This window comes from Phyllosticta citribraziliensis (genome assembly GCF_038025025.1).
Source record: "Phyllosticta citribraziliensis strain CPC 17464 chromosome Unknown J3D65scaffold_7, whole genome shotgun sequence".
NCBI classification, from domain to species: domain Eukaryota; kingdom Fungi; phylum Ascomycota; class Dothideomycetes; order Botryosphaeriales; family Phyllostictaceae; genus Phyllosticta; species Phyllosticta citribraziliensis.
The window spans coordinates 396,211-423,433 of NW_027117344.1; the positions used below are offsets into that span (position 1 = coordinate 396,211).

At 56.7% G+C, this 27,223-nt stretch overlaps 10 protein-coding genes across 10 annotated transcripts; 5 read left to right on the forward strand and 5 right to left on the reverse strand.

The window, feature by feature from the left end:
- Positions 1-245: 245 nt before the first annotated feature.
- On the forward strand, positions 246-2,431 carry J3D65DRAFT_392251 (protein kinase-like protein activator). The gene is made up of 4 exons (XM_066795853.1): positions 246-473; positions 875-1,200; positions 1,249-1,363; positions 1,415-2,431. Exons 1-4 carry the CDS (start codon positions 451-453, stop codon positions 2,028-2,030), a joined length of 1,080 nt encoding a protein of 359 aa, XP_066654284.1. The 5' UTR covers positions 246-450; the 3' UTR covers positions 2,031-2,431.
- Positions 2,432-3,713: 1,282 nt separating this feature from the next.
- Positions 3,714-4,811, reverse strand: J3D65DRAFT_554082 (uncharacterized protein; the record flags this gene model as incomplete). Its single annotated transcript, XM_066797165.1, has 1 exon — positions 3,714-4,811. A coding segment is annotated over one exon (1,098 nt), but the record flags the coding sequence as incomplete, so codon positions are not given.
- An 868-nt stretch (positions 4,812-5,679) lies between these two features.
- J3D65DRAFT_626529 (uncharacterized protein) lies at positions 5,680-6,804 on the forward strand. The gene is made up of 5 exons (XM_066800450.1): positions 5,680-5,862; positions 5,937-6,051; positions 6,115-6,180; positions 6,245-6,367; positions 6,469-6,804. Exons 1-5 carry the CDS (start codon positions 5,828-5,830, stop codon positions 6,610-6,612), a joined length of 483 nt encoding a protein of 160 aa, XP_066654286.1. The 5' UTR covers positions 5,680-5,827; the 3' UTR covers positions 6,613-6,804.
- A 3,768-nt stretch (positions 6,805-10,572) lies between these two features.
- On the reverse strand, positions 10,573-11,085 carry J3D65DRAFT_668347 (uncharacterized protein; the record flags this gene model as incomplete). The annotated part of the gene is made up of 1 exon (XM_066803111.1): positions 10,573-11,085. The coding sequence occupies one exon, from the start codon at positions 11,083-11,085 to the stop codon at positions 10,573-10,575; it is 513 nt and encodes a 170-aa protein (XP_066654287.1).
- Positions 11,086-11,306: 221 nt separating this feature from the next.
- J3D65DRAFT_626538 (uncharacterized protein) lies at positions 11,307-13,380 on the forward strand. Its single transcript, XM_066800451.1, has 3 exons — positions 11,307-12,202; positions 12,255-12,340; positions 12,393-13,380. Exons 1-3 carry the CDS (start codon positions 11,389-11,391, stop codon positions 13,221-13,223), a joined length of 1,731 nt encoding a protein of 576 aa, XP_066654288.1. The 5' UTR covers positions 11,307-11,388; the 3' UTR covers positions 13,224-13,380.
- Positions 13,378-15,129, reverse strand: J3D65DRAFT_392468 (uncharacterized protein). Its single transcript, XM_066795856.1, has one exon. It carries the CDS (start codon positions 14,785-14,787, stop codon positions 13,531-13,533), a length of 1,257 nt encoding a protein of 418 aa, XP_066654289.1. The 5' UTR covers positions 14,788-15,129; the 3' UTR covers positions 13,378-13,530.
- Positions 15,130-15,209: 80 nt separating this feature from the next.
- J3D65DRAFT_626544 (uncharacterized protein) lies at positions 15,210-16,643 on the forward strand. The gene has a single exon (XM_066800452.1). It carries the CDS (start codon positions 15,297-15,299, stop codon positions 16,548-16,550), a length of 1,254 nt encoding a protein of 417 aa, XP_066654290.1. The 5' UTR covers positions 15,210-15,296; the 3' UTR covers positions 16,551-16,643.
- An 80-nt stretch (positions 16,644-16,723) lies between these two features.
- On the forward strand, positions 16,724-20,676 carry J3D65DRAFT_626545 (TUP1-like enhancer of split-domain-containing protein). Its single transcript, XM_066800453.1, has 5 exons — positions 16,724-16,871; positions 16,949-17,023; positions 17,106-17,321; positions 17,370-20,117; positions 20,178-20,676. Exons 1-5 carry the CDS (start codon positions 16,835-16,837, stop codon positions 20,288-20,290), a joined length of 3,189 nt encoding a protein of 1,062 aa, XP_066654291.1. The 5' UTR covers positions 16,724-16,834; the 3' UTR covers positions 20,291-20,676.
- Positions 20,677-23,607: 2,931 nt separating this feature from the next.
- Positions 23,608-24,288, reverse strand: J3D65DRAFT_626556 (uncharacterized protein). The gene has a single exon (XM_066800454.1). It carries the CDS (start codon positions 24,048-24,050, stop codon positions 23,616-23,618), a length of 435 nt encoding a protein of 144 aa, XP_066654292.1. The 5' UTR covers positions 24,051-24,288; the 3' UTR covers positions 23,608-23,615.
- Positions 24,289-24,752: 464 nt separating this feature from the next.
- Positions 24,753-26,554, reverse strand: J3D65DRAFT_392559 (S-adenosyl-L-homocysteine hydrolase-like protein). The gene is made up of 3 exons (XM_066795857.1): positions 26,174-26,554; positions 25,998-26,124; positions 24,753-25,950 (listed from the first exon to the last, which is right to left on the reverse strand). Exons 1-3 carry the CDS (start codon positions 26,343-26,345, stop codon positions 24,897-24,899), a joined length of 1,353 nt encoding a protein of 450 aa, XP_066654293.1. The 5' UTR covers positions 26,346-26,554; the 3' UTR covers positions 24,753-24,896.
- Positions 26,555-27,223: the final 669 nt, after the last annotated feature.

Consider the following 27,223-nt stretch of genomic DNA (forward strand, 5'->3'; position numbering starts at 1 on the left):
TCAAAGAGGTCGCCATTTTCAGAGGCGGCGTCGGACATGGTTGCGGTGGAACGGATGGGGGAGAGGGAGGGCAGCTGTCTGTAGCTGTAGCTTTCCTTGGATCTTGGCTGGCGGCGCGTTGTTCAGATCCATGGCCGACGCGCCCAGACCAGACCAAAGCATCGGGGACGCAGCGGAGCGGACCAAAGTTGATGCGGGCGGCGATGTGTTGCCTGAGGGCCTGAGGCTGGACTGGGTTGGCGGGCGGCCTTCGCTCCCCTGACGGTGAAACGCTTGGGGTGAAGCAAGCCCTTGAACGCCTGCTCTACTCCTACCACCTCGACTCTTCTCTCCTCTCTCCCCTCTCCCCTCTCTTTGCCTCTCTGCTCGACCAAACACCGCTGTCAATTCCTCCTCCGTCCATCCTCCACGCCCTCTCCTCCATCTGCCAAGATTTCCGCCTTCGCTTCAATGGCCTCCTTCTTCTCCAGCGTGTAAGTACCGCCGCCGCTCCGCTTGGCATTCCTTGAATCACCCCCGTTTACTCCTTGTGTTCGACGCCTGCTTCTGTTGTTGCTCGACGACATCATGTCTGGCACAGTCGTGTTTCCCTATGTCTATCCCATTATGCGTAGCACGTGGCTGGCACTTGTCCCTTTGTTCACTCACCCGTCTCCTGCTCCACCACCGTCACACCGCCCGTACTTGAAACCCTATCTGCCTCCTCAAAGTCAACCTCACTCTTGCGTCACAGTCCTGTTTGCACCTCCGCATTAATTTTACAACGTCCCGCCCTTAGTCCCTATGCTTGAGCCGCATCTTGGCACTGCCCTGAATCATTCATCTACTGCTTGGGCAAAGCCCAAGACACTAAGCTAACGGATCATTCATTCAGCCGCCAGGGCTTTGGCGGACGCAAAGGCAACAGCAACCAGCAACAACCTCCTCCGCCAAAGGGAAACAACTCTCCCACTACATCGTACCAGAGCTCTCCTCAGCAATCCTATCAGTCTTCATCCGCCACGCTAGCGGCCCAATCGCCCTCAATGTCCGCATCAACTGCTGGCGATGCCCACCACGATGCTTCGCAACAGTCCGGAACTCGCAAGCCGCCGTACTTTTTCCGTGACGAGTATGCCAACCTCATCGTCAAGGGCAACTTCATGACCCTTGCCGCAAGACCAAAGATGGTCGACGAGGGCGAGTGGCTTGCTCACCAAGGTCAGCTGTCGTGGTAAATGCCAAGAAGAAGCCGCTAACATGAAGCAGTCGTTGAGCAATACCGCCTCCTCGACGGTATGATTAGCATCATCAAGACCCTTGATGAGCGGACTGGACGCCCCATTTGCAACCCAGAGAGCTGCCCCACCATGTCTGCCGCGGGGTAAGTTTGTCGTGCAGTGCGTCCGCCAAACGTGATACTAACTTCGGGTAGCCACACCTACACATGGCTGGACAACAATAAGAAGCCCATCAAGATTCCAGCCTACCAGTATATTCAGCTCGTGCAAAAGTGGATCGTCGGCAAGATTAGCGATCAAAATCTCTTTCCTACCGACACCACCGTCCTGAACCAGCCTGCCGGCGGCACTGCCTCCTCTTATGCATCTGGCGGCCTCAACACCCCCGGCGCCAACACGCCTATCCCCGCTCCGCCGACGAGCATCAACGCCCCGCTTGCCCAGCTCTCTGGCAAGGAGTGGGTCGGCAAGCCCGTGGGATTCCCCGAGCACTTCCTCAACGACATCAAGAGCATCTACCGCCAGATGATGCGCTGCTACGCCCACCTGTACCACGGCCACTGGTTGGACCCTTTCTGGCACCTGAACGCCTACAAGGAGCTCAACACGTGCTTCATCCACTTTGTCAACGTCGGCAAGCAGTTCGACCTCATCAGCGACAAGGAGATGGAGCCCATGATGCCGCTCATTCAGCTGTGGCTCGCCAAGGGTCTCTTGCCCGAGAAGCAGCTTGAGCAGCCGCCCCAGCAGGCCGCCGCTCCGCAGGCTCCGGTCCAGGAAAGCCAGGTCCCCCCTGGAATGGCCCAGTAGTGAAGGCGCGCCGTAATTAGGGTTTGAATCATTGAGCGAGCGCGGAGGAATGACGTTACGGAGCCAGGTGTCAATGGAGGAATTGATGATCTTCACGGCCTTTTTTTGGAATCAACTATCGCATATGGTTCATGGCGGACGGAGCAGACGCACGGACGCACAAATAGAAGGAAGCGAAAGCAGGCGGATAAAAAAGAATCGTCGAAGACTACGGTTTGGGGGAGGGGAGTTGGTCGTCTTTTCTCGCTCTTTTGGTGCCAATGGAGGAGATTGACAGCTCGCTGCTGCTGATTACCTACCTGCTCAACCTACTCGTTCACTCCACTGCAGCTGTCGGGCCCCGAGGCATGCTAGTGTTACTGAATCAGCAGTGGTCAACTGAGCGGGACAGATAGACATGCATGCCAATCTAATGATGTCGCGCGCAGTGGCTAGCCACTGCGCATCGATGTCCTCTCATTCTGTCCATTTATTAAGCACTAAATGCTACCTCTCCATCAGACACACATGAGTGCCCTGCCGTGCTCTTATGCATATCTTTGCCCCAATTCGCCTGTATAGAGTGAGGGCCATAGCGAAGAGTGAAGAGAAATGTGAATACCAGAAATGGTTATATACACAACTAGCGTAATTTGTACATGAATGAATCCATGAGCTGCCCGACCTGCTGCTATGACGACGCTACATGTGCTGAGAGACAAGAAAGCATTGCTTGCTTACTTACGCACTCTTTAACTACCTTACCTACGCTTTTACAGATGCAAACACACTACACCGACAAATGCTAACCTCGTCCTCTCACTACCTCTTCCCACCACCACCACCACCACTACCAACAGCACCATTCTCTTTCCCGCGACTCGTCGTTGCTGCTGCCGCCGGGCCTTGCTTTTTTACTTCCCCGCCGTCGTCTTCCTGTCCTTCCCACTGCGGACTCCACACCTTGCGCACGTGCGTGTACAGCCGGCGGCTCTTGGTTGACATCCACGCCTCGGCCTCCCAGACCTTGGCGGCCTCGTCGGTGTCGGGGTCTGCGGCGGAGAAGTGTGGTGCGGTTTGTGCGGCGGTGGGAGGTTGTTGTTGGTCGGAGAAGACGGCGTGGGGTGGGAGGGTCGTTTGGTTGGGAGGAGGAGGAGGAGGAGGAGTTGCTGGTGATGATGATATTGATGTTGATGTTTTGGCTGTGGGGGTAGAGGTAGGCGAAGTTTTTGTGGCCTCCACGCCACCGGCCTCGTCCTGCAGCAGACTCTCCTGCTCCCACCAATTGAAGACACCACCACCGCCGCCGCCGCCGCCGCCGCCATCACTCGCGTCGGCTGCATGCGCCATGAGCCACTCCTCCTCCGCGCGACGTTCGTCCTCCTCCGCGCGCCACGTGCGCAAGTCGCCCGCGAGCTGCTGTCCCATGTCGGCGCGGAGGCGGTGGTCGTCGGCGCGCAGGCTCTTCATGAGCATGGCGTCGCGGCCGCCCTTCGCCAGACGGGCCGCCAGGCGCTGGATGGGAACGGGCCGGAGCCCGCTGGTCGCGTACGCCTCGGCGACGACGTGCTCGGCGACGTCGGGGCGGCGGCAGCGGTCGCAGAGGACGAGCATGTGCGCGTACGGCTCGATGTCGAGCGGTGGCAGCGGCGGGTTGGCGGCCTCGTGGAGAGTCTTGGGCGGGCTTGCGGGCGGTGCCGTGGCGCGCAGGTCTTGGATCTGCTGCCACACCATGACGCCGGCGGCCCAGTCGGCCTCGGCCGCCGTCGCCGCGAGGAAGTACGTCAGGCCGCTGATGTCGAAGGCCCAGCCGTCGCGCGTCAGCTGCGTGCACAGCTCGATCGTGTGCTCCAGCCCTTGGAACTTGAGCGTGCCGACGATGATGCGCGAAAACACCTTGGACGTTGGGAAGACCTTTTGCACGAGCTTCCCTTCTTGCGTGGGGTGGGGCACCACGCGGTTGTGCGTTTTGCGTGTCATGCGCTGGTTGTGCCAGTTGTGGTGGAGGAGAGGATGGGCCAGGTGTAGGTAGCGCTTGTTGGCGACGTATGTGCTGCCCGTCATCATGTTGACGTAGTTCGAAAAGTGGTTTGCCCGGCCCGTTCGCATGTAGTGGTTTAGGATGGCGCAGGAGGTGATTTCGTCAGGGCGTATATACGTCTCTTCCAACGCCTGGATGACAAAGTCGACCAGCGTGGACTGCTCCAGCCGCGTGAAGCCCAGAATCAGTGCGTTGTAGGTGGTGATGTTGGGCGGCGCCGAAGATGTCATCAGACTGTCGCAAATGTTCATGATGAGCGTCTGGAGGCTGATTTCGCCCGAGAAACACTGCTCGAAGCAATTGAAGATGTGGTGGTTCATCCGGTAGCAGTCGAGATGGAATTGACCGTGCGGGTCTTGGCTGTAATAGGGGTATTGATTGTGGAAGACCGGTGGAAACCTGGGAATATCCTCTTGCTTGTCTCGTGGAGGGAGGACCGTATCGTACCATTGGCGGGTGATCAGCAGCTCAATCCTGCCCAATTGCGTCATGCTGGGCCAGAATATCTGGTGAAAATACACGGGAAGATTTTCGAGCCTTCTCCGTTTTTCTCTGACCGAATATTCGACGCCCTTGTCTCCTTTTCTGACGCCTTCTTTGATCAGACGGAGCACCAATTTTGCAATGGCAAGGTTTGTGGCCTGTATCTTTCGCCGCGTCCATCTACTTCGTAAACCTGCTCTTTTGGTTTCTTCCGGAGCATATATCGACTGAGGGGGCACATTTTCAATATCCAAATCTGCCGCAGTGTTGTGCTCCATGGTTGATTTCTGCCGTGCCAGCATGGTGTAGATTGTGGTATCTTTCCACAGTTCACGCTCCTGCTCTGACATCCAGCGGCCTATAGCTGCCTTCTCCCATCTCTTTTGCTGGGCGGCGTCAGAATCTTCCGAGTCGGCTTTTGGCTCAGCGTCCTCCGGGACCGAGTGATCTCCTGCCTCGCTCTTCTCGAGAAGCTCTCTCGCTTTTGCAGCTTGTTGCGTCCATTCATTAATGATCTCGGAAGATGTTGGCAACTGGGCAACGTCTTCTGCTGTTTGCGGCCCTTCGTCGGACTCGTCCTGGATCGAGTCGGCATTTTCATCCAAGTCATTCAGCAGCCGTTGCTTCTCATCATGTCCCAAGTAGCGCATTCTTTGCTCGACCGCCTTCTTCTGCTCTTCCAATTCGGACTTTGCCTGGTCAATGGCGTGGTTCCACTGCTCTCTACGTTGCTGCTTGCCGTGGCCATCTTCCAGCATGCCCCAACCAAACATGAACGAGTATAGCAGCGTCGAGGTTGGGAAGAGGAGCGCGCGCCTGCCGGCCGGGGTGGAGGCGATGCGCCTGGCGAGGCCAATCGAGTAGGACCGGCATTGGGAGCCTCGGCATGTGCATTTTGCTCGTAACGTCCGGGGCCATGAGGTTCGCATAATCGGGGCAACATTCCCTTGGCTTGCAATGGCCCGGCGGAGAGACGGAGGAGGAGGAGGGTGATGGGTGCGGTGCGCGAGCAGGCGATGAAGCCTGCAGCAGCGCTCGAAAAGGGCTCGCAGTCCCGGGGGTGGTGGGCGCAGAGGCGGCAGGAGAGGCCTGGGGATGCCGTTGTGGTGGTGGTGAGTTTGATTTTCGACCGAGACGTGAACATTTCCGGCGCCGCGGAACGCTGCACGGCGTCGATCACTGACGGCGCACGGCCATGACGGGCGCCGCCGCGCTGACGATTCAGCAACCACCCCGCTCTCAATTGCGACTGGACTTGCGACAACTCTTTTGCTTTGAATAAGAATCAAGCACCATGTTGGCTCTCACTCTGACCGCCGAGCTCGAAGGGTTAGTGCCGCTGCGCCATTTCCCCCCCTCAGCCGCCGCATCGCGACCAAGCTCCCCTGCTAACACAGCTACAGCGTGACAGACTTGCGCCCCAACGACACGGCCGACAATCCCTTTTACTACACCTTCAAGGTCCAATGCACGTCCTGCCGCGAGACACACCCGAACTGGGTGGGCGTGAGCCGCTTTGTACGACCCCGCCCCGGATGAACGCCCGTCCACGCCGTCGACAACGAGACTGAGTCGCAGTAGGAGCAAAACGAAATCAGCGGAAGCAGAGGCGAGGCCAACTTTGTGTGGAGATGCAAAAACTGCAAGGTGTGTGGGCACATGGCACTACTGGCGACAGAGCAAGATATTGATATACGCGGTCCATGTGCAGCGCGAGCACTCCGCCTCCATCACCGTCGCGCCCGCCGCCTACCCGCAATCCTCGCCGCCAAAACGCCAGCAGGTTATCACAATTGACTGCCGGGGCCTAGAATTTGTAGAGTTCAAGCCCGATGTAAGCTCGCCAGCATTGCCCCCAGCATGTTTCTAAGGACCGTGGGTCATGGCCGGGGTGTACGGCGCCTGGATCATCGACTGATATATACTTGCAAACAGGGCGAGTGGAGCGCAACAGGCGTCGAATCAGGAACCAAGTTCGACAGCATCGATCTCAGCGAGGGCGAGTGGTTCGACTACGACGAAAAGGCCGGCGAGGAAGTCAGCATCAAGGAGTTGAAGTGGGACATAGTGAGGGCATAAGGTCTTGCACGGTAGGTCAAATAAATGAAAATATGGACGAAAAGCAATTGGGGTTTTCACAATGGTCATTCAAAAGCAAGAAAACAATGGAGCGTAGGTCTTCCCACCGCGCCTGGTACAACCAGAAGCAAACGAGTATGAGAATGTTTATATGACTACCATTGGACAAAATACTAATCCAAGTTTTCGAACCTTACGTGACTTCTAACTGCCAGTTGATCCTGATCATCTAAAAGTTCTGCTAGACGTCTGATTTGTTTGGTCACCCCCAAGTAGCACTCACAACGAACACTTGTCGTGTCATTAAAGCAAGAGAAGCCCGAGTGGCCAAGGGCACACAGCAGAGCATTCATCCAAGGATGACGTCCGGAAACAGTCTAACCGACCATACCCCCTCAAATACACGACGCACCTACAACACCCCTCCTTCTGTGTCTCTGTCCTCACAAACCGGTCACTCCAACTACACCAAGACATGAGAGCAGAACGCGTAGACAACATGACCAAACACCCACCTCACACCCATATCACGGATGAAACCTGAACCTGAACCGCCGCCGCCGCCGCCGCCGCCACCACCACCACCACCGCAACTTCGTCTCCCCTGCGTCGCTCATCATCCTTGACCCCTGTCTCGGGATGCTAATATACACGTATAGTGCGCGTGAGATATCGACAACGATGACGCCAACACAGCGCGGCATCGAAATTTGTAGCGGCGGTGCAGAAAAAAAGGGGAAAGGGCGGAGAGGGTGTTGAATTGGAGAGCGGTACTGAGCACACCACGATGGTTTCGGAATGCCGCGTCTGTGGCCACCTTCGTTGGCGGTTTGTAGTGCGGTGTAGATAGACAACCTCACGCGTTGGTCTACTGCGGCACAACTCCAGACCCCCACTCAGCAGTTACGTGCGTGCTTCTCTGGGTGTTTACTGCCAGCAGTGTTTTGAGTAGTATCGTGTACTGTCCCACGCCGTCCTCGCGCAACCAAACGCCGTCTACTGTCCGTCTGTCTGACCTGTAGGTACACGTCGTACCTCGCATCTTACAGCCAGATGGCCGGCCAAGAGAACAAACACACACTATGCAGCGCCAGCCTGCTCTACCCGCCGTTTCTACATATCTCTACATGGTTTTGCGCTCCAGGCAGGTCTGCCCCTCCATTCCATCCATCCGCATGCCGAGCTCCGACAGCTAGACAGACAGATGGATCAACGCCAAGCCAGTCAGCCAGTTCGTTAGTTGGTGAGTGGGCACGTGTAAATATACAACATGAAGTAATCAGCAAGCGAGCTAGCGCCTTGTCGAAACCACTCTTCGCGCACTTCGCCTTTTCGACGACAACACGGTGCTTGAAAAGGGCAAGTGGGCGCAAGCGGTAGTCATTTTATATTTTCAACATATTTTTGATATTGGGATATCTGGATGGGAGAGCCAACGACCACGACGTCGATTGTTCCTCCTTGCCTTGCCGTTTGGGCCATGGTAGCGCCAGACGACAAGCTGTGCTTTGTGCTATATGTTGTGGCAGACAGGCGAATGCACCATCATTCCAATCCATCCAGTCGCGCGCGCATCCCGAGAGAGCCTCGCCCTACGTAGGCCGGAACAGGCATGTCGGTCATCTTAGTCACCGACACTGCCACGCCCTCCCTTCCGGTCCTCTCCGTCGGCGACCGGGCGCTCGAGCACCGACAGCTCACCGACCCCGAGCGCGACACGCCCGCTCGCCATACCATGGTGCCGCGTGAGTAGCGACCTTCCCTCTCCTGTCCGGCGCCGGCTAAGAAACCGGGCCAGGGACCCACGTCGGCAACCCCGACGCGTTTCCATTTGAAGAACGGGAGCGTATCGGGGGCGGAGGCGGGGAAGATGCCGTGCAGCTGGGCGGTGTCGAGTCATGCATGTCGAGTCGTGTCGTCCTTATGGTTTAAAGTAGATAGGAGGCGCAACTTGTTGACGTTGACGACAAGAAAGAAGGGTGCGCGCCGGCGCTGCGGAGACGGTTCCTGGTTGCGTGTGTGGATGGGTGGCCGGCGGGTGAGGCGGGTCGGTTAGCGGCAACGCTGCGGATGAGGCGTGCCGGTTTGTTGCGTGGGTGCAGGTGATGGTGGGCTGTTGCGACGGCGATCTGCGGTTGCTTTTGTCGTTCGTGGACGGACGGGTTGAGCGACGTCGTGTCGACGGCAGCGTGGCTATGCTTCCCGTAGGCAGTCGGCGCTGTTGTGTGGTGTATCGCCATCGACGTGTCGCTGCGGTGGTTTGGAGACTTGGTGCTCGACAGTTGTGCACCGATTGTGTTTGTCATACGGCCTGTCATGATCACGACAGGAGGATGATGGATGCGCAGGCAACGGTGATCATGCCTCGGAGCCAGAGATCACGGCTGCAAGTCCCGTCGACAGTGCAAGAGTGCTGAGAGAATGTTAACATGTGGCTCGACTGGACAGAGATTTCCAACGTACCTTGTGAGCGTTGTCAGACTTTGCTCCACTGTGGCTGGCAGACGATGTCGTCTCTTGAGGGCTAGCTTTGACAGCAGCCAGCTCTTCAGCCTCCAGGGTGAGGGCAAGAATCTCGTCGTTTGACAGCTCCGGATCGTCCAACCTGCGAGTCGCCGCCGATTCCGAGGATCCAGCCCAGGTGGTCATGGCCTTGGTCATGTTGGATGAGTCGCTTGACGCCTCGAGAGTCTGTAGGAAAGACGAGAAGCCATCACGCAGGCTGTCGGAAAGGGCAACGGCCAGGGAAGGCTGCTGTCCGTGGTCGTGGTCCATGATGGCTGAGGATAGGTGGTTGATTTGGTAGACGAAGTGAGGCTGACGGTTGCAGATTGCAGACGGTAGTGCGATGACGACTCCGGCAGTGGTTGAACGGGTCGTTTTGGGGTGTTTGGTCTCAATATATTTGAACTAGGCCTTTAGCCGTGTGACGAGCGGCTCTAGGTCCTCACGTAAGAGGCGGATCCTTGCGGAGGCGGGGGCCAACAGGGATGAGGTGAACAGTTCAAAGTCGAAGCACTGGAGACGGCGATTTTGGTATGCGTCAAGATGATTGCTACCATTACATGTCAGTCGGACTCGAGCACAACCTGTTTGGGCGTGTGGAATTACCTCGGAAGGAAGGCAACGAGCAGCGTGACGTAAGAGATGGTGGATGTAGGAGTAGAATCACGAATGGATCGAAGAGTCAAGTTGGTATAAGCAGAGCTGAAGGCGACAATAAGTGTCTCGGAGCGGGCGTCGAGGGCATTTGTAGGGCGGACAAGATGTGGCGCCAAGTAGTGTGCATGCTTTGAGTAAGGTTTGCCATGATGCAAGCGCAGGCATCCGCTAAGGCGCGGTCCGGAAGACGTCTTGGGCAAGGCTCAGCGGGAGTGGCCGCATGGATGCAATAAAGGACGAAAAACTAATTGCACGGCGCCTGTTGTGATCGAAAAGTCGGATCACGCAATGACATGTTGTGATAACGAGAGGGTCCAATCGTCGGGCAGACAGAAGACGACATTGGCGGCCACAAGCACCGAATGCACAGTCCAGGTTGCTGGAGGCACGCCGCTTGCCAAGGTCCTTCGTTCAGTCTCTGTAGACGACAATTTACCGTGTGGTGGGTGACGAGCCCAGGCACGCAGTTTCCTTGCTGTTTGCGGGAGGCCGTGGCCGTTGGTATCCGGACGACAACATCAAGAGTCTGCAAACTCAAGACCCCAACCACATGCTTTTTCTTTTCTTTTTTCGACTTTTGGCTCTCGCTTGGTCCCGTCGCCGTCCGCAGCGGAGGCTCGCGACCGGCCCTGGCCCCAGTCCTAGCATTCACCCAATCACCATCCTGCGGCCCCCAACCCCGCCCTCGGGAGTTGGATGCGGTTGTGGCCCCCTGCTCTGCCCTGTCCCTCCCAATCGAGCAGTCCACGATGCCCCCATGGCCGTGGCCTGATTTCCCAACGCCATGACTGTTGCCTCTCACAGGTAGAGCCCTTCTTCTTCCTCCGCCTGGGGTCTTGCGCTCGAGCTCGGCGGCTCCTGCCTCTCTTGCCTCGTGTTCGCGGATTGCTCGGTGCCATGACCCTCGCCTCCATCGGTACCATCTGTGCCATCACGAGGTGCACCTGCATTTTCTGTGGTCGCGTTCGTATCGCTGTGCATTTGTCCGCTTTGCTGTGTTCCGTTTGTCGACTCCTTTTGCTGCGCCACCGTTGGGTCCTCGACCCAGGGCATGCCTCTGCGCTCCACCTCCAGTCTCAGCAGCTCGACGCGCCGCTCCATGCTCTGAATCGTCTGCTCATTCTCCCTGATGGCTTCTGCGCAGTCGGCGTCGCCCTCGTCGGCAAAAGGCTGCAGTTGGACATTGGAGCGCCGCAGGTGGAATGTCGAGTTGCGCAGCTCGGCGGCTTTGCCGTGCAAGGATGGAAGCGTGAGCTCCGTGATGGCTTCGGCGAAGCGCTCCAGCGAGATGGGCTGCGACTCTGAGGACATGTCGATTCCAGATACTGTAGCTTCGCGAGAGATGTCGTTCAGACAAGCTTTTAAAGGGCCTGCAGCGCGAGATCTGATTTTCGCAAGATGATCGACGTGGTGACGCGGCGGGAGCTGTTGGCGACGCGGCGGAACCTGAGCGCGGCGGGAACTTTGGGTGGGTGGGCTGGCCTGGGTCCCAAAATTTAGCTTCGACGCTTGATCGTACGTCACTTACCTTACACTACATACCTTACTCCAAAACACCACGCGCATTGCGTCCAGTGGTATGCTTCCACTTCGACCCGCGCGCCTTCCTCCGCAATGAGCAATGCCTGGTCCATAGCATGCAGGCCGTTTGCTGGGCTACGCTTCCACTTGTCTACTCCTCCGCCATGCGTCATTGCGCGTAGCATCGCTACCTGCTCGTCGTCGACAACACGCTCAGCACTTCGGCTGCCACGGCTTCAATCACACGACCATTTAGCTCCCCCGCTCCTCCGATACGTCTCATGTCGTCAATTCAGCACCACTCCCTCCGTCGCCAAAAGATCCCCAAAAGCCAAATCCTCTGCCCCCGCCGCCAAACAAGCACCTGCGAAATCGGAGCCCGAACAAGCCCAGCAGAATGAGAAGCAAGAGGAGGACACGCCGCTCCCAGGCGGCGACCTCTCAGCAGGGAAACTCGTAGAGATATTCGGCCCCGGCGTGTCTGCCGCGCAGGGCAACACCATACTGCGAGCTCTCCAGCACCGTCGCGTGACGGGTTCCCTCGTCGAAAAGGGCGTCCAATTCGACGACTTTCCGCATGAGCGTGCGCTCAAAGGCCTCGAGTATCTTCGGGCAACGTTCCCCGTAGACGAGCAGGCCGCCGCAGCCGAATATGCGGAGGCCGAGGCCGAAAGACTCGAGAGCGAGTTGGTCGAAAAGGCACAGGACATGGGATTGTACAAGAAGGACCCCATCTATGGATACAGCGAATTGGACGCTCTGCGAGCGAAGAACGAGGCCATATACGAAGAGCAGCAAAGGCAAAAGAAACTCGAGGAGGAAAAGAAGGAGCAGGCGGACATTGCTGCCGGCAAGACCAAGGGCAGAGCCCTGGAGAAGCCGAAGGCCAAGTTTGAGCTGCGTCGACGTAAGGACATATCCATTTTGCTGGGGTTAGAGACTGACGGTCTGCGATACAGCGCCAAAGAAGCCAGAGTCCGAGTTTACCAAGTACTACAGGGAGCAAGCAACTCTGAGCCATGGCGCGCCGCCTGAGATGAGCTTCGTACGCACTCCTCTCCAAACATGCCACCACCACTCCTCCTAACGACCTCTAGATCCGCCGCGTCGGCCCCAGCGTCCTCCTCTGCCTCGCCGTCGTCCTTGTCAGCTACATCTTCGCAACGACCTACACCGCACCAAGCCGCACCGCACGCATCTGGCCGGACACGCCGCCAGCGCTCTCGACAAACCTGTTCCTCCTCAGCCTCAACCTCGTCGCCTTCCTGGCATGGAAAATTCCGCCCTGCTGGCGCTTCATGAACAAATACATGATCGTGATCCCGGGGGCGCCGCGCGCGCTGTCCATCATCGGCGGCATCTTCAGCCACAGCGCGCCACTGCATCTGCTCACCAACATGCTGTTCCTGATGATCTTCGGGCCGTACCTGCACGACGTCGTCGGCCGCGCCAACTTCCTGGCCATCTACCTGTCCGGCGGCGCCGTCGGCGCCACTGCCTCCCTGCTCCGCCACGCCCTCCAGCGCAAGTGGCACACCAGCTCCCTCGGCGCCAGCGGCGCCCTCAATGCCGTCGTCGCCGCCTACTTCCTGCTCGCCGACGCCGAGCGCCGCCGCGTGCCCTTCACCGACTACGAGGTCCCGCTGCAGGGCCAGGCTATCCTCGCCCTGCTGCTCTTCTTTGAGCTGTGGAGTATGCGCCGCGCCCAGAATCGCGATCACGTTGCCCATCTGGGCGGCATGGCGACTGGCGCGCTGGCGGCTGTGCTGTTGAAGCAGCGCGTCGAGCGCGAGCGCGCGGAGGAGGGCGAGAAGGCGCAGGGCGCCGCCGCGGTCGCGAGGGCGCATCATCAGCCTGGTGATTTGATGGTCGATTGGGATGCTATCAAGGCGAGGGTGCCGTATTGGATGGGCGGCACCAAGCGGTAGAGATGGAGGGTGGAAATGGTTGCCCATTGTGTGACATCAGATGTTAGTAGTCTGTGTTCCCGGTAGATGTGCATGTACTTTGAACGCGACAGTACTGCAGTATGTGCGGCGCGCACTGGTTGCAGACCAAACAAGTCTCCATCTCATTTGAATGAACAAGTTCAAAAAACGACGACCCTCGGCGTGGATCAATACTGCACGACACGCTAGTCACGTACTTGACAGGAATCTATCCACGTCCCTATTCACCGCGCACCCCAGCACCAGCAACGACTCCATCCTTTTGCCTCCTTACAGTACAATTGGCTTAGTCAAACTGGCTGAGATCCAAAGGCACGCTGCTCCCCCGCCCCGCCCTGTACTTCTTGGGCCCGCCCACGTATTCTCGCGGCTTTGGCAGCTGGCCGTCGTCCTGGAACTTCCAACGCCCGTCGTGGATCCTGAGCATCCCCACATTGATCGTCCCAGATCCGCCGCTCTTGCTGCCTGATGAGCCGCCGCCCCCATTGGTCAGCGTGTACGCACTCGGGTCCATCGTAGACGCGCGAGGCGGCGGCGGCGCTGCTGTGGTCGGGCTCCGCGATGGTGATGCCGATGGAGGCGGCGGAGGCGCCAGGGGCATCGTTGGCGCGTGCATAGGGGGTGGCGGAGGCGCGACAGGGGGAGATGGGGCCTTTGGGGGGGATATGGATGCAGGAGGCGCGGACGGCGGGGGAGGAGGCGGGGCTGCAGGTGATGTTCCGCGTCCAAAAGCATTGCGAGCCGCTTGCTCGGCAAGTGACGGTGTGTGTCCGTTTGTTGGCGGAGGAGGAGGCCCTGGGGGCGGCGGCGGAGTTGCGCGTGAAGGGGGAGCTGGTGCGGACGATGGCGGCGGCGGCGGCGGCGGCGCTGATGGTGTTGCTGACGCTGGACGTGTTGGGGGAGCCGGTGCACCAATATTGGACGGCTTTCGAGAGGATGGAGGAGGCATCGGGGGCTTTTTGCCAATCGGCGGAGGAGGCTTGGGTTTGGAGATGGGCAGGTCGCTGAGCGAGTGTGTTGATGTCGGACGCAGATTGCCCTTGAGCGCAGCGACGGCTGGGTTTGGCGGAGGGGGAGGAGCTCCTCCTGGAGGCCGTGGAGCGCTTGGAGGCTTAGGAGCTGATCCAGGTGGTGGTTTCGGTACGCCTCGCGCGCGCATTGTCTCCGGATCTGACAGATATGGCGAGTCGGTGTTGGCGCCAGTGTCGACGCCTCCGCCTCCAGTCTTTCGAAGTTTTGGCATGCCCACACCTGCAAAAATGCCTGCCAGTTGAGGCGCTCCGCCGACTGCAGCTCCACCAGAGCTGTCAGAGCGGTCTCTTCCAGTATCGCTGCTGCTCCTTGCCCTGTTGCCTGGAACTGGAGGCGCGAGTCCGCCCGGAGGCTTCGCCATGCCCGGGACGGGGGGAGCACCCATTGTTGGTTTGGCGGGTCCGTCGACGACTTTCCCGATCTGAGGAGCCGAACGATCGTTGACTTGTGTGACTTTGCGCAGTCTTGCTCCCTTCTCGATGTCGCCAAGTAGCGCTCCCTGTTGCGTCATCAGCCTCCATGTGTTTGCATGAATGCGGGTCCGGCGTTCAACCACATACCCTTCCTTTCGCGGCTTGTGCTGGCGGTTTAGCGGGCAAGTTTCCAGGCGGCGGGGGCGGGGGAGGGCCTCCACCGAAGCCTGGCATCGGCGGAGGAGGTGGAGGGGGAGGAGCGGCGGGCATGGCGGAGAGGCCGCGAGGGCGGGTAGATTCGAAGCTTCGAGCGGGTGATGCTGTGTTTTTGGGTCGATTCTCTAACGAAGGAAGAATACCACTGGGTGTGTTGGGCGCTGGAGCTTTGATTTGGAGAGGTTGCAGTCGAGAAGTTGCCTTGTGAGGTAGCGGAGGTTAGGTTAGGTTGCGAGAGCGAATGACATCGGAAAGAGCCACTGAGCCTCAGCCCGCCAGCCGAGCGCGCACGTCCCAAGGGCGCCGCAAGCACAGGGCAACCATCCCGCAAGCTCCCCGGCGAGCTCCACGACCTCCCGACCCGTACTCCAAGCTGTCGACTGCCATCATCATGAATCCCTCGCGTCTGGTTCGCCCGCAGCCTACCGCTATTCGTCAATTGTGCGGCGTCGCACTCAGACAGCCCGTTGGCGCGCGTCAAGCCCCGAGCTTTGCGACACTCAGCACCGCATGCTTTGGACGAAACCCACAAATCCACCGAACGTGTCTATCCGCGCGCCATGCGTCTACCAAGTCGAAAAGAGTTCAGGAACCCAACACTGTTGCGAGGAATGTGGAAAACGACCCGATCCTGGCCGGGCTCTACGCGCCTACCGCCGTAGACAATGTGGAAAAGAAGATAAATCAGATTCTCGCACAAAAGGACACTGTCCCTCCGGAGGATGTCCTGGTACCAATCATGAGAGAGGCCGACAAATTGTCCGCCCTTCTCGTCAAGAGTGGCACCGCTGAGAAAGAGTCAAACCCCAAGCAAGGCGCTCCAGACGCTGCGTCCTTGCTGTCAGACCTCGATAATGCGCCACCTTCGGCCAGGCTTCCGGTTGACAAACTCTCGTCACTAGTCCACCAATTGATGCTACATCCTCCCGTCTTTATCAATCCTGAGATGCTGGGACTATATGTCAAGATTCAATCCAGGTTACGACAGCCCGAAAAGATCCTTGACGTCTTTGACCTCTACGCCAACAAGCCAATTCCCAAGCCCAACTCGTCGCCTGTTCAGTACAAGCAGCCGAAGCCCGACCGGATATTGGCAGCAATTCCGACTCACATTGCAAACCAGGCTGTCGATGCTGCGCTTGCCAACAAAGATTTGTTTTTGGCAATGGAAATTGTCGAGAACACATTCAGGACGCGATCGTTCAACAAGGCCAAACTGGTCCGCAAAGTGACAGTGCCATTGCTGGGTGTCGGCTGTCTTCCCATTGGGCTCTACTACCTTGCCCAAATGTACGCAGAAGCACAGACATCAGAGGAGCACTTTTCGGCCGCTCTCAAGGTGTATGGGGGCGGAGCAGCGTATTTGGCGTCCGTGGTGGGACTCGGCTTCGTCGCAATCTCGACGTGGAATGATCAAATGAAGAGAGTGACGTGGGCAAGGGGAACGCCGCTGTCAGTTCGATACATGAGGGAAGAGGAGCGGGCTGCAATAGACAAGATTGCCCAGGCAGTGGGATTCCGGGAAAAGAGCAGATGGGGTGAGGAGGAGGGCGAGGAGTGGGAAGCATTTGTCGAGTGGGCGGCAATGAGATGGATGGTGGTTGACGCCGTGGAGCTTCAGGAGGAGATGAATCCTGGGTCTTGAGGACCTAGTGGTAGTTGGTAGATAGGAGAAATTGACAGTGAAGCTTGCATGCCTATGTGCAACTCATGTTCCTGGCCTGGCCAACGTCACCGGCACCGCCCGCCAACGCCAAGCTCCGCGTACCCTGGTCTCTCCGCCGCAGATCAGCGCCGGTCGAAGCTCCAAGCGCACATGCTGCGACAACCAACCTCACCCAACATCTGCCACCACTGCTCTCATCTGGCGCTGGCTTCGTCTCCTCGTCCCTCTGATTATGAGGATACCCTCTCCCGCCAATCCTCAACATGCATATCGTCAAGCCTCTCTGGTTGACGCATCCTGGTGAGCTCCAAGTCGCAATGGCCGTGTTTCCGCCGCGCTGTCGAATTCCAAAAGCTGACGCGTTGGATGCCATATAGGTGATTCGAGGGATTACGAGGTTTACAGTTGTCACATCTCTCCCGACGGCAACAGGCTTGCCACGGCTGCTGGAGGTATGCGCATTGGTTGCTCTGGAGCGCGCCGACCGCGTCGCATCTCGCGCCTTCGAACGGAGAACGCTGAAATCTGTCATAGATGGCCACGTACGCATTTGGTCGACCGACGCAATCATCAACTGCGATAATGTCGATTACAACAAACCAAAACAGCTCGCTGCTGTCAGCAATCACTCGGGCGTAATTCACGCCGTGCGCTTCTCAAGCAACGGACGCTATCTGGCATCGGGAGCCGATGACAGAGTCGTCTGTGTCTACATCCACGACCCGAACCCACCGACACACTCTACATTTGGTATGGGACATTGGTGAGAGATGTGAGGGATTTGCTAAGATGTAGCAGGATCCAACGAGGAGCCGCCTGTGGAAAACTGGCGCGTGTTTCGCCGCTTAATTGGACACGACAACGACGTACAAGACTTGGGATGGTCATACGATTCTTCTATACTGGTTTCGGTGGGCCTGGATTCTAAAGTGGTCATTTGGTCGGGCCACACCTTTGAGAAACTCAAGACCATAAACAGCCACCAGAGCCACGTCAAGGGCATCACTTTCGACCCCGCCAACAAGTACTTTGCTACGTCAAGCGATGACCGCTCTATCAAAGTCTTTCGGTTCACTCCTCCCGCCCCCAACGCAACGGCCCAGGATTCCGTCAACAACTTTGTCCTCGAAAAAACGATCATTTCCCCGTTCGAGGCCTCTCCCTTGACCACGTATTTCCGCCGGTGTTCCTGGTCGCCTGATGGAAACCACATTGCTGCCGCCAACTCGACCAATGGCCCAGTCAGTTCCGTTGCAATAATTGATAGAGGATCATGGGATGGCGATATCAACTTGATTGGTCATGAAGGCCCGGTCGAAGTCTGCGCATTCTCTCCCAGACTCTTTTATCCCCGGCCGCTCGAAGAAGCCAACTTCGACGAGAATGGGGGCAAAGACCTTCCATGCGTTACTGTTGTTGCCTGCGCAGGACAAGACAAGACCTTGAGCATATGGAACACTAATTTCGCACGACCTGTTGTTGTTACTCAGGAGCTGTGCGGCAAGTCAATATCGGACCTTGCTTGGGCCCCGGACGGCGAAACGCTCTATCTCACCAGCTTGGACGGGAGCATATTAATGGCCCACTTCGAGCCCGGTGAGCTGGGCTATGTTGCTCCCCTCAAGGAGATCGAAGACTCGCTGCGAAAATTTGGCGCTGGACGGCGACTGGGAATGGTGGAGAGCACCGAGGCTCTTCTTCTGGAAGAAGGCAGCAAGGCTGGGGAGCTCAAAGGTGTCCAGGGTCGGATGGGAGAGCTCATGGGGGACGTCGGATCTCAATTATCAGCACCAGTGAATGGCCTGTCCGGAGCCCCTCGCACAAACGGCGTGAATTCTGGAGCAGGCGATGCACCAACTCCAGTCACAAACGGGCAGGCACTGCCAGCAAATCAGTCCTCGGGAGACACAAGGGTTGACAAACTCAAGCAACGAGTCACGGTCACAAAAGATGGCAAGAAGCGCATTGCGCCCCTACTCGTGTCGGCGTCTTCAGGACTCGCAGAATCATCGTTACCTCAAACCCAACTCGTCACCTCTCAGCGAACTCGGTCCGGTGCTCGTCAAGACGACCCACACAGCGTCATCGACATGTCAAAACCGTTTGATGGATTTCCCAAAGGTGGCCTAGTTTCTCTGCTTCTCGGGAACAAGAGAAAATTCGCAGAGATAGAGGGAGACGACGAGCGTAGGGTGGAGAAGAGGCTTGCTAACGCAACACGCAATGGCGCAGCTCCAATTCTTCAAAATACACCCGAGGGACTGGCGCCTGTCAAGCCCCAAGAGCGGCCCTCGGAAACTGAAATCCCTGAAGCACTACGCCCTGCCGTCGTAAACCCCAGCCTGGCGGTCAGTCAACTCCGTCTTGCAATTCCTCTGGTCCGGAGCGTGATTGTTCGAACTGTGGACGCGAGCGAACCACCGCAGCCAGGCAGTGACAGTTCAAGCGAAGTTGCCGTGATGCTCGAGGTTCGCAATGCCACTGGAGCATCCAGAACAGGCCGCCCTCAGGATAGGGACCCTGCACGGATATCTTGCATCAAACGAGGTCAAAACCTGTGGCAAGATTTTATACCTCGAGCCGTCCTCCTCGTGACAGGTAATCCCAACTTTTGGGCCGCCGCAACCGAAGGTGGCTCCATCTACGTCTGGACGCCTGCTGGTCGTCGCCTTGTCAACGAGATGGTTGTTGAATCCAATCCCGTCATAATAGATTGCAGGGGTTGGTACCTCCTTTGCATCACGGCCGTTGGCACTTGCTACGTCTGGAATATCAAAACTCTCTCCTCTCCGCATCCACCTATTTCCTTAGCTCCTGTGCTGGACATTGCATCAGCAACACAGGGGCCGCACCTCACTCCCACTCCCGGTATCATCTTCGCTCGTCTCAATTCTGCCGGGCGCATCATCGTCGCCCTCTCCAACGGCGATGGCTTCTCTTATTCTCCCACCCTCTTCGTCTGGCAACGCTTATCAGAACCATGGTGGGCTGTTGGAAGTCAGTATTGGAACACGACCGACAGCTCGGTTGCCAACCTGGCATCATCTTCCGCCGTCTCTGCTGCGAACAAGGAGCGAGAAAAGGATTTCGATGATGTAGCCCCAGAAAATCTCTCCGCCGGGATCATTCCCATGCTGGAGCGCAATACAACAGCTCACACGCTCGTCCGCGGCCGCGCTTTCTATCTCAGTCGCCTCATCAAGGCTCTCTTGTCAGCCGAGGGATACGAAAACCTCGAGTCTAGCATCAGCGTTGCGCATTTGGAAAACCGAGTCGCGGCCGCGTCGGCGTTGGGTGCTCGGGAAGAGTTCAGAATGTACCTCCTCATGTACGCCAAGAGACTGGGTGCCGAGGGTCTCAAGGGCAAGATTGAGGAGCTGCTGCGAATGCTGATGGGCGACATTTTCGAAGACGATGAAGGAAATGGCGAGAAGAATGGCAGCAGGCAAGCAGAAGATTCGAACGCCATGGTTTTGAAGGATGGGAACGAGGAGCTGGTTGGTTGGAAGAAGGAGGAGCTCCTAAAGGAGATTGTCGTCGTCCTTGGTAAGTCCATCCCCAGTCTTCTGCTTCATCGTCTGCAAATGATTCTGACCATCACCGTAGGCAAACATCGCGACTTGCAACGCATCACCGTGCCGTACGCGCGTCTGCTGGGCGTCATCGACAAGGACGCAGCAGATGGCGAAGACGCCGCCGCCATGGACACGGCGATATAGATGTCGAAATCACGCCTTCTTTGGGTCTCTTCTGGTGCTCTACTTTTTCTCAAACTTTGATCTTGCAGGTTGGTTGGGATCCTTGCCTGTATGTATACTTTTGCCGCTTGCGAGCAAGCAAGGTCATCGTCGCGAGATATGTCCGGCGTTTGAAAAAGCGGTGCTGCGGGTGGAAGCAGTGGTGGTCTACATCATAGCGCGGAACTGACTTTCTGCTTTCTGTCTTGGTCGCCTGTTTGTCCGATTTTCTTGACAGTCGATACTCTTCATGCCGTTCTGGAGCCTTTAAGTCTATATGTCCAAAAGAGGAAATATCTCGTCATTTGAACACTGGGCCGAAGCCGGCGCCGTCGTCGGCGAAGTAGCAACAATAACGACTGACTGACCGGCCCCTCGCGCCTAGTCGTGACTCCTCCGGCCCAACGAGGCACTGTTGCCTGCGACGCCAGCACGACATACACCCACATGCCCGCGTCCCCTCGTGCGCGCGTGCCCGTCCTCCTGACTCTCCCATCCCGAGCGCTCGCTCGCTCGCTCGTGCCTGGCCCCAGCTCTCCACCCCTCCCCCCTATAAAACACCCCTCATCCTCTCCCCAACGGCGCCTCCTCAACCACAGCGCCAAACGCCTCCTCGGGCCAACAGAGCACGCACGTCGTCGGCAGACGGCGCTTTGCGATGCTCCGGAGACGAGGGAGCGAGGTTGCGCGCTGTGGTGAGTGTACGATGAGTGTTGCAACTTGTACAACTGTTTTTGTACGTGTTTTGATTTTGTGTGGGTGTGAGATTACTGTACGATTGTATTTGTGTGGGTGTTTTGCTTTTGTGTGGGTGTGAGAGTTTTGTATAACTGTATTTGTGTGTGTTTTGATGGTTGCCTGTTTGCATACTGTTTGCCGCTGTGCTATTCTTGTACTTCTTGTGTACGATTTGTTGTTTGATTCCGAATCTGTATGCGTGTTTGTACTCTCTGTATTTTTATGGTGTTGTCTGTGTCCTGTTTTGTTGTAGTCTCCAGGGGCGCTTCTAGCGAAAATGCCTGAGTGTCAACGTGAGAAAGATGAGGAATACTTATGATGGAGGTCAGCTCCGGATCTTAGGGGCGAAATTCATCATTTTAAGTCAGTGATGGATTGTGTCAAACAGGAAGGGTGAGAGGCTTGGAGGTAAGTCAGGCAGACCAGGGTAGTGGATGTGGACGAGATCCGCCAAAGTGTAATCCGGGATGAAGGGTGGCACCCGACAAGACAGTCAAGGGTCTTGCATTCGTAGATTGCGCAGCCTCTTCGAAAGACTAGAGGACTAGATGCTGAGGAATCAGCGACGACCGGAAGATTTTTATACTGACAGGAGAAACAGACCTTCGTGCTTGGTCCACGCAACGAGGCTGAGCTGTGTCCATATGACCTCTCCTCCACTCCCATGTGTTGTCAAGCCCCTGACAGGCCCTTGGTTCTTGGGTATTCGAACGCACAGCTTTGCCGTGCCTGAAACTCCCTCCGCCAATTCGCGACTCGCGAGCCCTTCATCACGAAAGGGCAACCTCGGCGGTTACGGAATGTCGTCCACTTGCTTGGCCCCTCCTTTGGCTGAATGACCCAGACCGGAGTTCTTTTGTCTTTGTCTTACTCGATGCTGACTTTCCACCAAATTCTGTCTACAGTATCGTTCAAAAAGCTGTCGAGCACCGTTGGGAAGTAATGGGAATCAGCAACATCAGAAGGAGACGCAGCAAAGCGGAAAGGAGCAGGAGTTGCGAGGAATTTAAGACTGATTGCAAAGAGACAGATGACTGAGCGCGAAGACTTCGATATTTCTATGTTGCAGACGGCAGGAGCACCTGAAAGCGTCACTGCCTGTGTGGAAGCACGGGGAAAATCCCTCGCCGCTGGAGTGCTCCCGTGATTTCGACCCGTCACTTGACCGCAATGGCGGCACTGACCTCGAAGGTGTATAAATACGTCCATCGACCTTCCCTTCAAGCAACCACAAGTCCAAAGCCCTCAACACATGAGCGACTATGGCACCACGCCTGACTCTGGGATCGTTTGGCCGGGACGCGATTGAATCGGAAAACACCATTTGAAATCAACTGCCTCGCCTTTCCTCTCCTTTCATTTTGCTGCGATCATTCTAACGCTTTTGCTGCTCTCCACTGTTTCATCACGAAGATATGCGGTATTTCTTTACTTCAGAGATGCTTTTCGTCGTCATTTTTGTCTGGTCATCTTCATCACTCAAACTGAACAACACAACAGCAAGAGCGGCGAAGTCCTCGCCGAGCTGAAAACATTCTGGAGCGGCCGGGAGTTACCAAAAGAGTATCCTTCCTACTTGCAGTCTTGGTAGGAGAGTACATCATCGATGGAAGCTTTGAATCGCGCTCTCTGGAGTTGATAATCCACAGAAAAGCAGATCAAAGGAGTGAGGGCTTAAATACTCAAGATCCTGTCCGGTAAACGGAGGGGGCGTGCCAGAATGGACGAGCTTCACATGGCACTCACGCGCTCGCAATGGACAAGTCCCCCTGACTTGTGATAGCGACATATGAGTCAGGTGCAAGCTCAGACGTTGGCGAAGGGTATAAAAGACGTCCCTCTGCCCGCCACGGACTTCTTCGCCAAGGTCTCGCTCCGCGGGGACGAGGCAAATCCCACGTCTCAAGAATGATGACTATTTGCCAAAGAATACCGACTTCTTGCCACGAAGGATATCGACACGGCACACTGTTTTTGTCTTCTTTTCCATGGCTCCCCCTGAATTAGGGGGCGTAGCGATGTTTGATGGGAAGTTTCGTCGGTGTGTAATGATGAAGGCGGAGGTGAATTTTGTGGGGTATTTCATCGTCACTCTGTACCGATTTCCCGTGGTAATGCTCTGCAAATCTGCAGACCTGGGCATGGACGCGAGGCAAAGAAAGTGACGAATTCTCAATGTCTAGTCCCCACAGAGGCAGACAAGAGTCGCGCGGAGGAATGCTTTGCACTCCTACAGTACCTCTGCATTGTTGAGGGCATTGGTGATGCCATGAACCCGGACTGACTGTAGAGAGAAGTGCAGCAGAGCCCAAAGCATGCGCCTTTTATATTCCTCATGCCTGCAGCGGTCACAAGGGAGAAGACTAGTCAATCAGGTGCTACTGACTCACTGACCACACCACATGAAAGTGCATGCCAATCGCACATGCAGTGAAATGTCTCCCATGTGCGCGGTCAGTGCTCAAGGATCGAGGAGTATGTGATCGCCAGCAACACACCACTCGATCCAGTCATCAATTCACCGAGCCACCGCAGTCCTCCTGCGGGCTCAGAATGATGGAATCGTACCCTAACACTGCGTCTCCTGCGTCTGCGCAGAGAATCTACTTTTTGTCTTTCTGTCCTTTCGTTTCCTCCGCCGTTTCCTCCTTATAGGCCAAATGCTTACCACCATCACCACCCCCCAAACAGTCCGAACACCATCATTGCCCAACGCAGCTACACACACGCGTAAAGCCAGCCAGCCAGCGGGCGGCTCGTTGACTGTATGTAGGAAGAGTAAGAAGGAGGGGGAGGAAGCGCGGCAGGTAACATGCATAAACACCGCGCCACCCCCCGCTCCCATCGAGCAAGCCACCACACCAAGACAGACTCGACATCGAGTCTTGAGGAAGCGTACTCGAAGCTGAGTACTGGAGAGAAGCCTGAAGACAGTCAATACTTCTGGCTCGGGTTGTTTCCCGTGCGGGCCCCTCTCATTCGTTACCCCTCTTTCATTCATCATGATCCTCCACCATAGTTATCAACATCATCCCCATCACAGCGCGAACAGAGGCGATCAAGATTTCGACGTGCTGAGGAAGGAAAGGGGGGGCACTGATGTCAGCAGCATCATCAGCATTATCAGCAGTGGCAGTCTAAAAGAGATTGCTTAATTTCTTCACTATCCAATCGCAAAGCAAGGCAAAGCAAGGCAAAGCAAAGCAGACACTTCCCAAAAATTTCAAAAAGGGCCATGGTTGAAAAGGCCTTGCGCAAATTCCGTGCTCGCGCTCCTCCTCTTTCTTCGCGCCCCACTAGACGAACGACCGACCGACCGACCGACCAACCAGCCAGGAGAAAGAGCGAGAAAGAGAGAGAGAGAGAGAGAGGAAGAACGAGGAGAGATGTAGCAGTCAAAATAGTCATCATGTGTCTTTTATTCTTTTCCAACGCCAAAACGCTCCGTCCGTCCGTCCGTCCAGTCCAGTCCGGTCCGGATCAGATCAGATCCAGAGCAAGCCCAACTCGCCGCTCTTCCTTCCTCATTCTTCTTCCTCGGATTGTTGTTGAAGACGACTAAAGAGTTGTGTGTGCGTGTTTGTTTCATCCCAGTAAACGTTAAGTTCCCCTGCCCGACCCACCCAGCCGGCGGTTTTAGTCCCTGACCCTCTCAATCGCGAATTCCCAAGTTTGAAAGAAACAAAGAAAAAGTAATGCCGTTGAAGACAAGAGAGAAGCTTTTGGTATCATCCCGTTCATAACACGTGTGTTGAAAGACTCATGCGGCGCTCAAGTGCGAGAATGCCTCTAGTAGCGGTAGCTAAAACATCGTTAGTGCATACATCTTTTGAAAAGGGACAGGTAAAACTCACTGGTCAGCCTTGAAAGGACCCTCGACAGGCAGACCGAGGTACTCGGCCTGGGCGGAGGTCATGGTGGTCAACTTGGCGTTGACGTGGGAAAGGTGGGCGCGGGCGACCTCCTCGTCGAGGATCTTGGGGAGGACGTAGACACCAACGTCAAGCTTGCCAGTCTTGCCGAACTCGGCGTACTTCTTGCCAAACTCGACGTCCTCGGCCTTGAACAGCATGATCTGGGCAAGGACCTGGTTGGCGAAGGAGCAGGACATGACGAAGGAAGAGTGGCCGGTGGCACAGCCAAGGTTGACGAGACGGCCGTCGGCAAGGAGAATGACGTGGCGGCCGCTGGCCATCAGGTAGCGGTCGACCTGGGGCTTGATGTTCTGGACGCTCTTGGCGTTGGCCTTGAGCCAGGCAACGTCAATCTCGACGTCAAAGTGGCCAATGTTGCAGACAATGGCATCGTTGGGCATGGCCTCAAAGTGCTTGCCAACGATAATGTCACGGCAGCCGGTGGTGGTGACGAAGATCTGGCCAAGGGCGGCGGCCTCGTCCATGGTGGCGACCTGGTAGCCGGAAACGGCAGCCTGGAGAGCGTTGATGGGGTCAATCTCGGTGACAATGACACGGGCACCCATGGAGTGGAGAGCCTGGGCGCAGCCCTTGCCGACATCACCAAAACCAGCAACGACGGCAATCTTGCCAGCAATCATGACGTCGGTAGCACGCTTGATGCCGTCGACGAGGGACTCGCGGCAGCCGTAGAGGTTGTCGAACTTGGACTTGGTGACGGAGTCGTTGACGTTGATGGCGGGGACGAGCAGGCCGTTGGCGCCGCCCTTGTTCTTGAGCATGCGGTAGAGGTGGTGGACACCGGTGGTGGTCTCCTCGGAGACACCGAAGCAGCCCTTGAGCATGTCGGGGTACTTGGTGTGGACGAGCGAGGTCAGGTCACCACCGTCGTCGAGGATCAGGTTCAGCTGCTTGCCGTCCTTGAAGGCGGTGAGCTGCTGCTCCAAACACCAGTTGTACTCCTCCTCAGTCTCTCCCTTCCACGCAAAGCTATCCAATGTTAGCTGTTATATCGAAAGCTGGAGCTCTAGACATACACAGGGATGCCGGCGGCGGCAATGGCGGCGGCGGCGTGGTCCTGGGTGGAGTAGATGTTGCAGGAGGACCAGGTGAGCTCGGCACCAAGCGCCTTCAGGGTCTCGATGAGGACGGCAGTCTGGATGGCTGCAAACGCTGTTAGAACAGCTTCAAGGCTCGAATTCAGCGTACATACTCATGTGAAGACATCCAGCGATGCGGGCACCGGCCAATGGCTGGTCGGCAGCGTACTTGGTGCGGATGGCCATGAGACCGGGCATCTCGTTCTCGGCGAGCTCAATCTCGCGGCGGCCAAAGGCCGCAAGCGAGACATCGGCGACCTTGAACTTGTGGGCGGGAGCAGACATGTTGGATGGAGGATTTGGGCGAAGAAAGAGGTTCGAGGGGTGAGGAGAAGGAGTGAAGATGTGGCGGGGTTTGTATTGAAGAGGATAGAGTTTTCGGCGGAGGAAAGGCGGTTTACCCCACTAGCGGCGTAGCCTCAATGGATCCGATGCCGCGTCGCCGCCCCCACGTGCGTCGGACTACCCGCCCTTTTGTTCAACTCAACACTTTTATCCGACCGACAGCAATTGTCTCGTTACCATTGTCTATTCTTTTTGTTCGCTCTGCAACCAGATGGTACATCATCGAGTGTTGCAGTCATGCAGAACCCTCCACGCCGTCAACCGCCTGTCACTGATACTCTACCTATCGTCCCAATTCGGCATTCATCTTCGGTGCATTAAAACGTTCCGACCTGCCTCTTTCGGCGAAATATTTGAGCCAGACATGCCCGATGGATTACTCGTGCAGCCAGGCTTGCCTCTTTGCAACTCCGCACCTTGTTGTCTTGAGCTGGGCTCCATCACCACTGCGTTGAGATGCTCTCTGGAAGACTGGTAGCTGCGTGAACCTGAACCACGACCCGGGCAAAGATCTAGACCCCGAGCAGATGTCATTGCCCGGTACGATAGCTACATACCCTTAGCTTTGCATCGACAACCGATTTTGTAATTTGGACCAACGCGAGTGATTACAAACCCCGAGCGAATTGACACCGCAAAATCCTCTTCGCGAATTGGATGCGTTCACGCGGGAAGGACTCGCCGTCGTATTATCCCACACGTGAAGACACTTCCCCTGCATCTCCATCGTGCAGCGCAGACATGTAGACAGCACCAACCACGATTCATGCACACAACAACATAAACACCGATCCACCCATATGTATACTTGACAATCT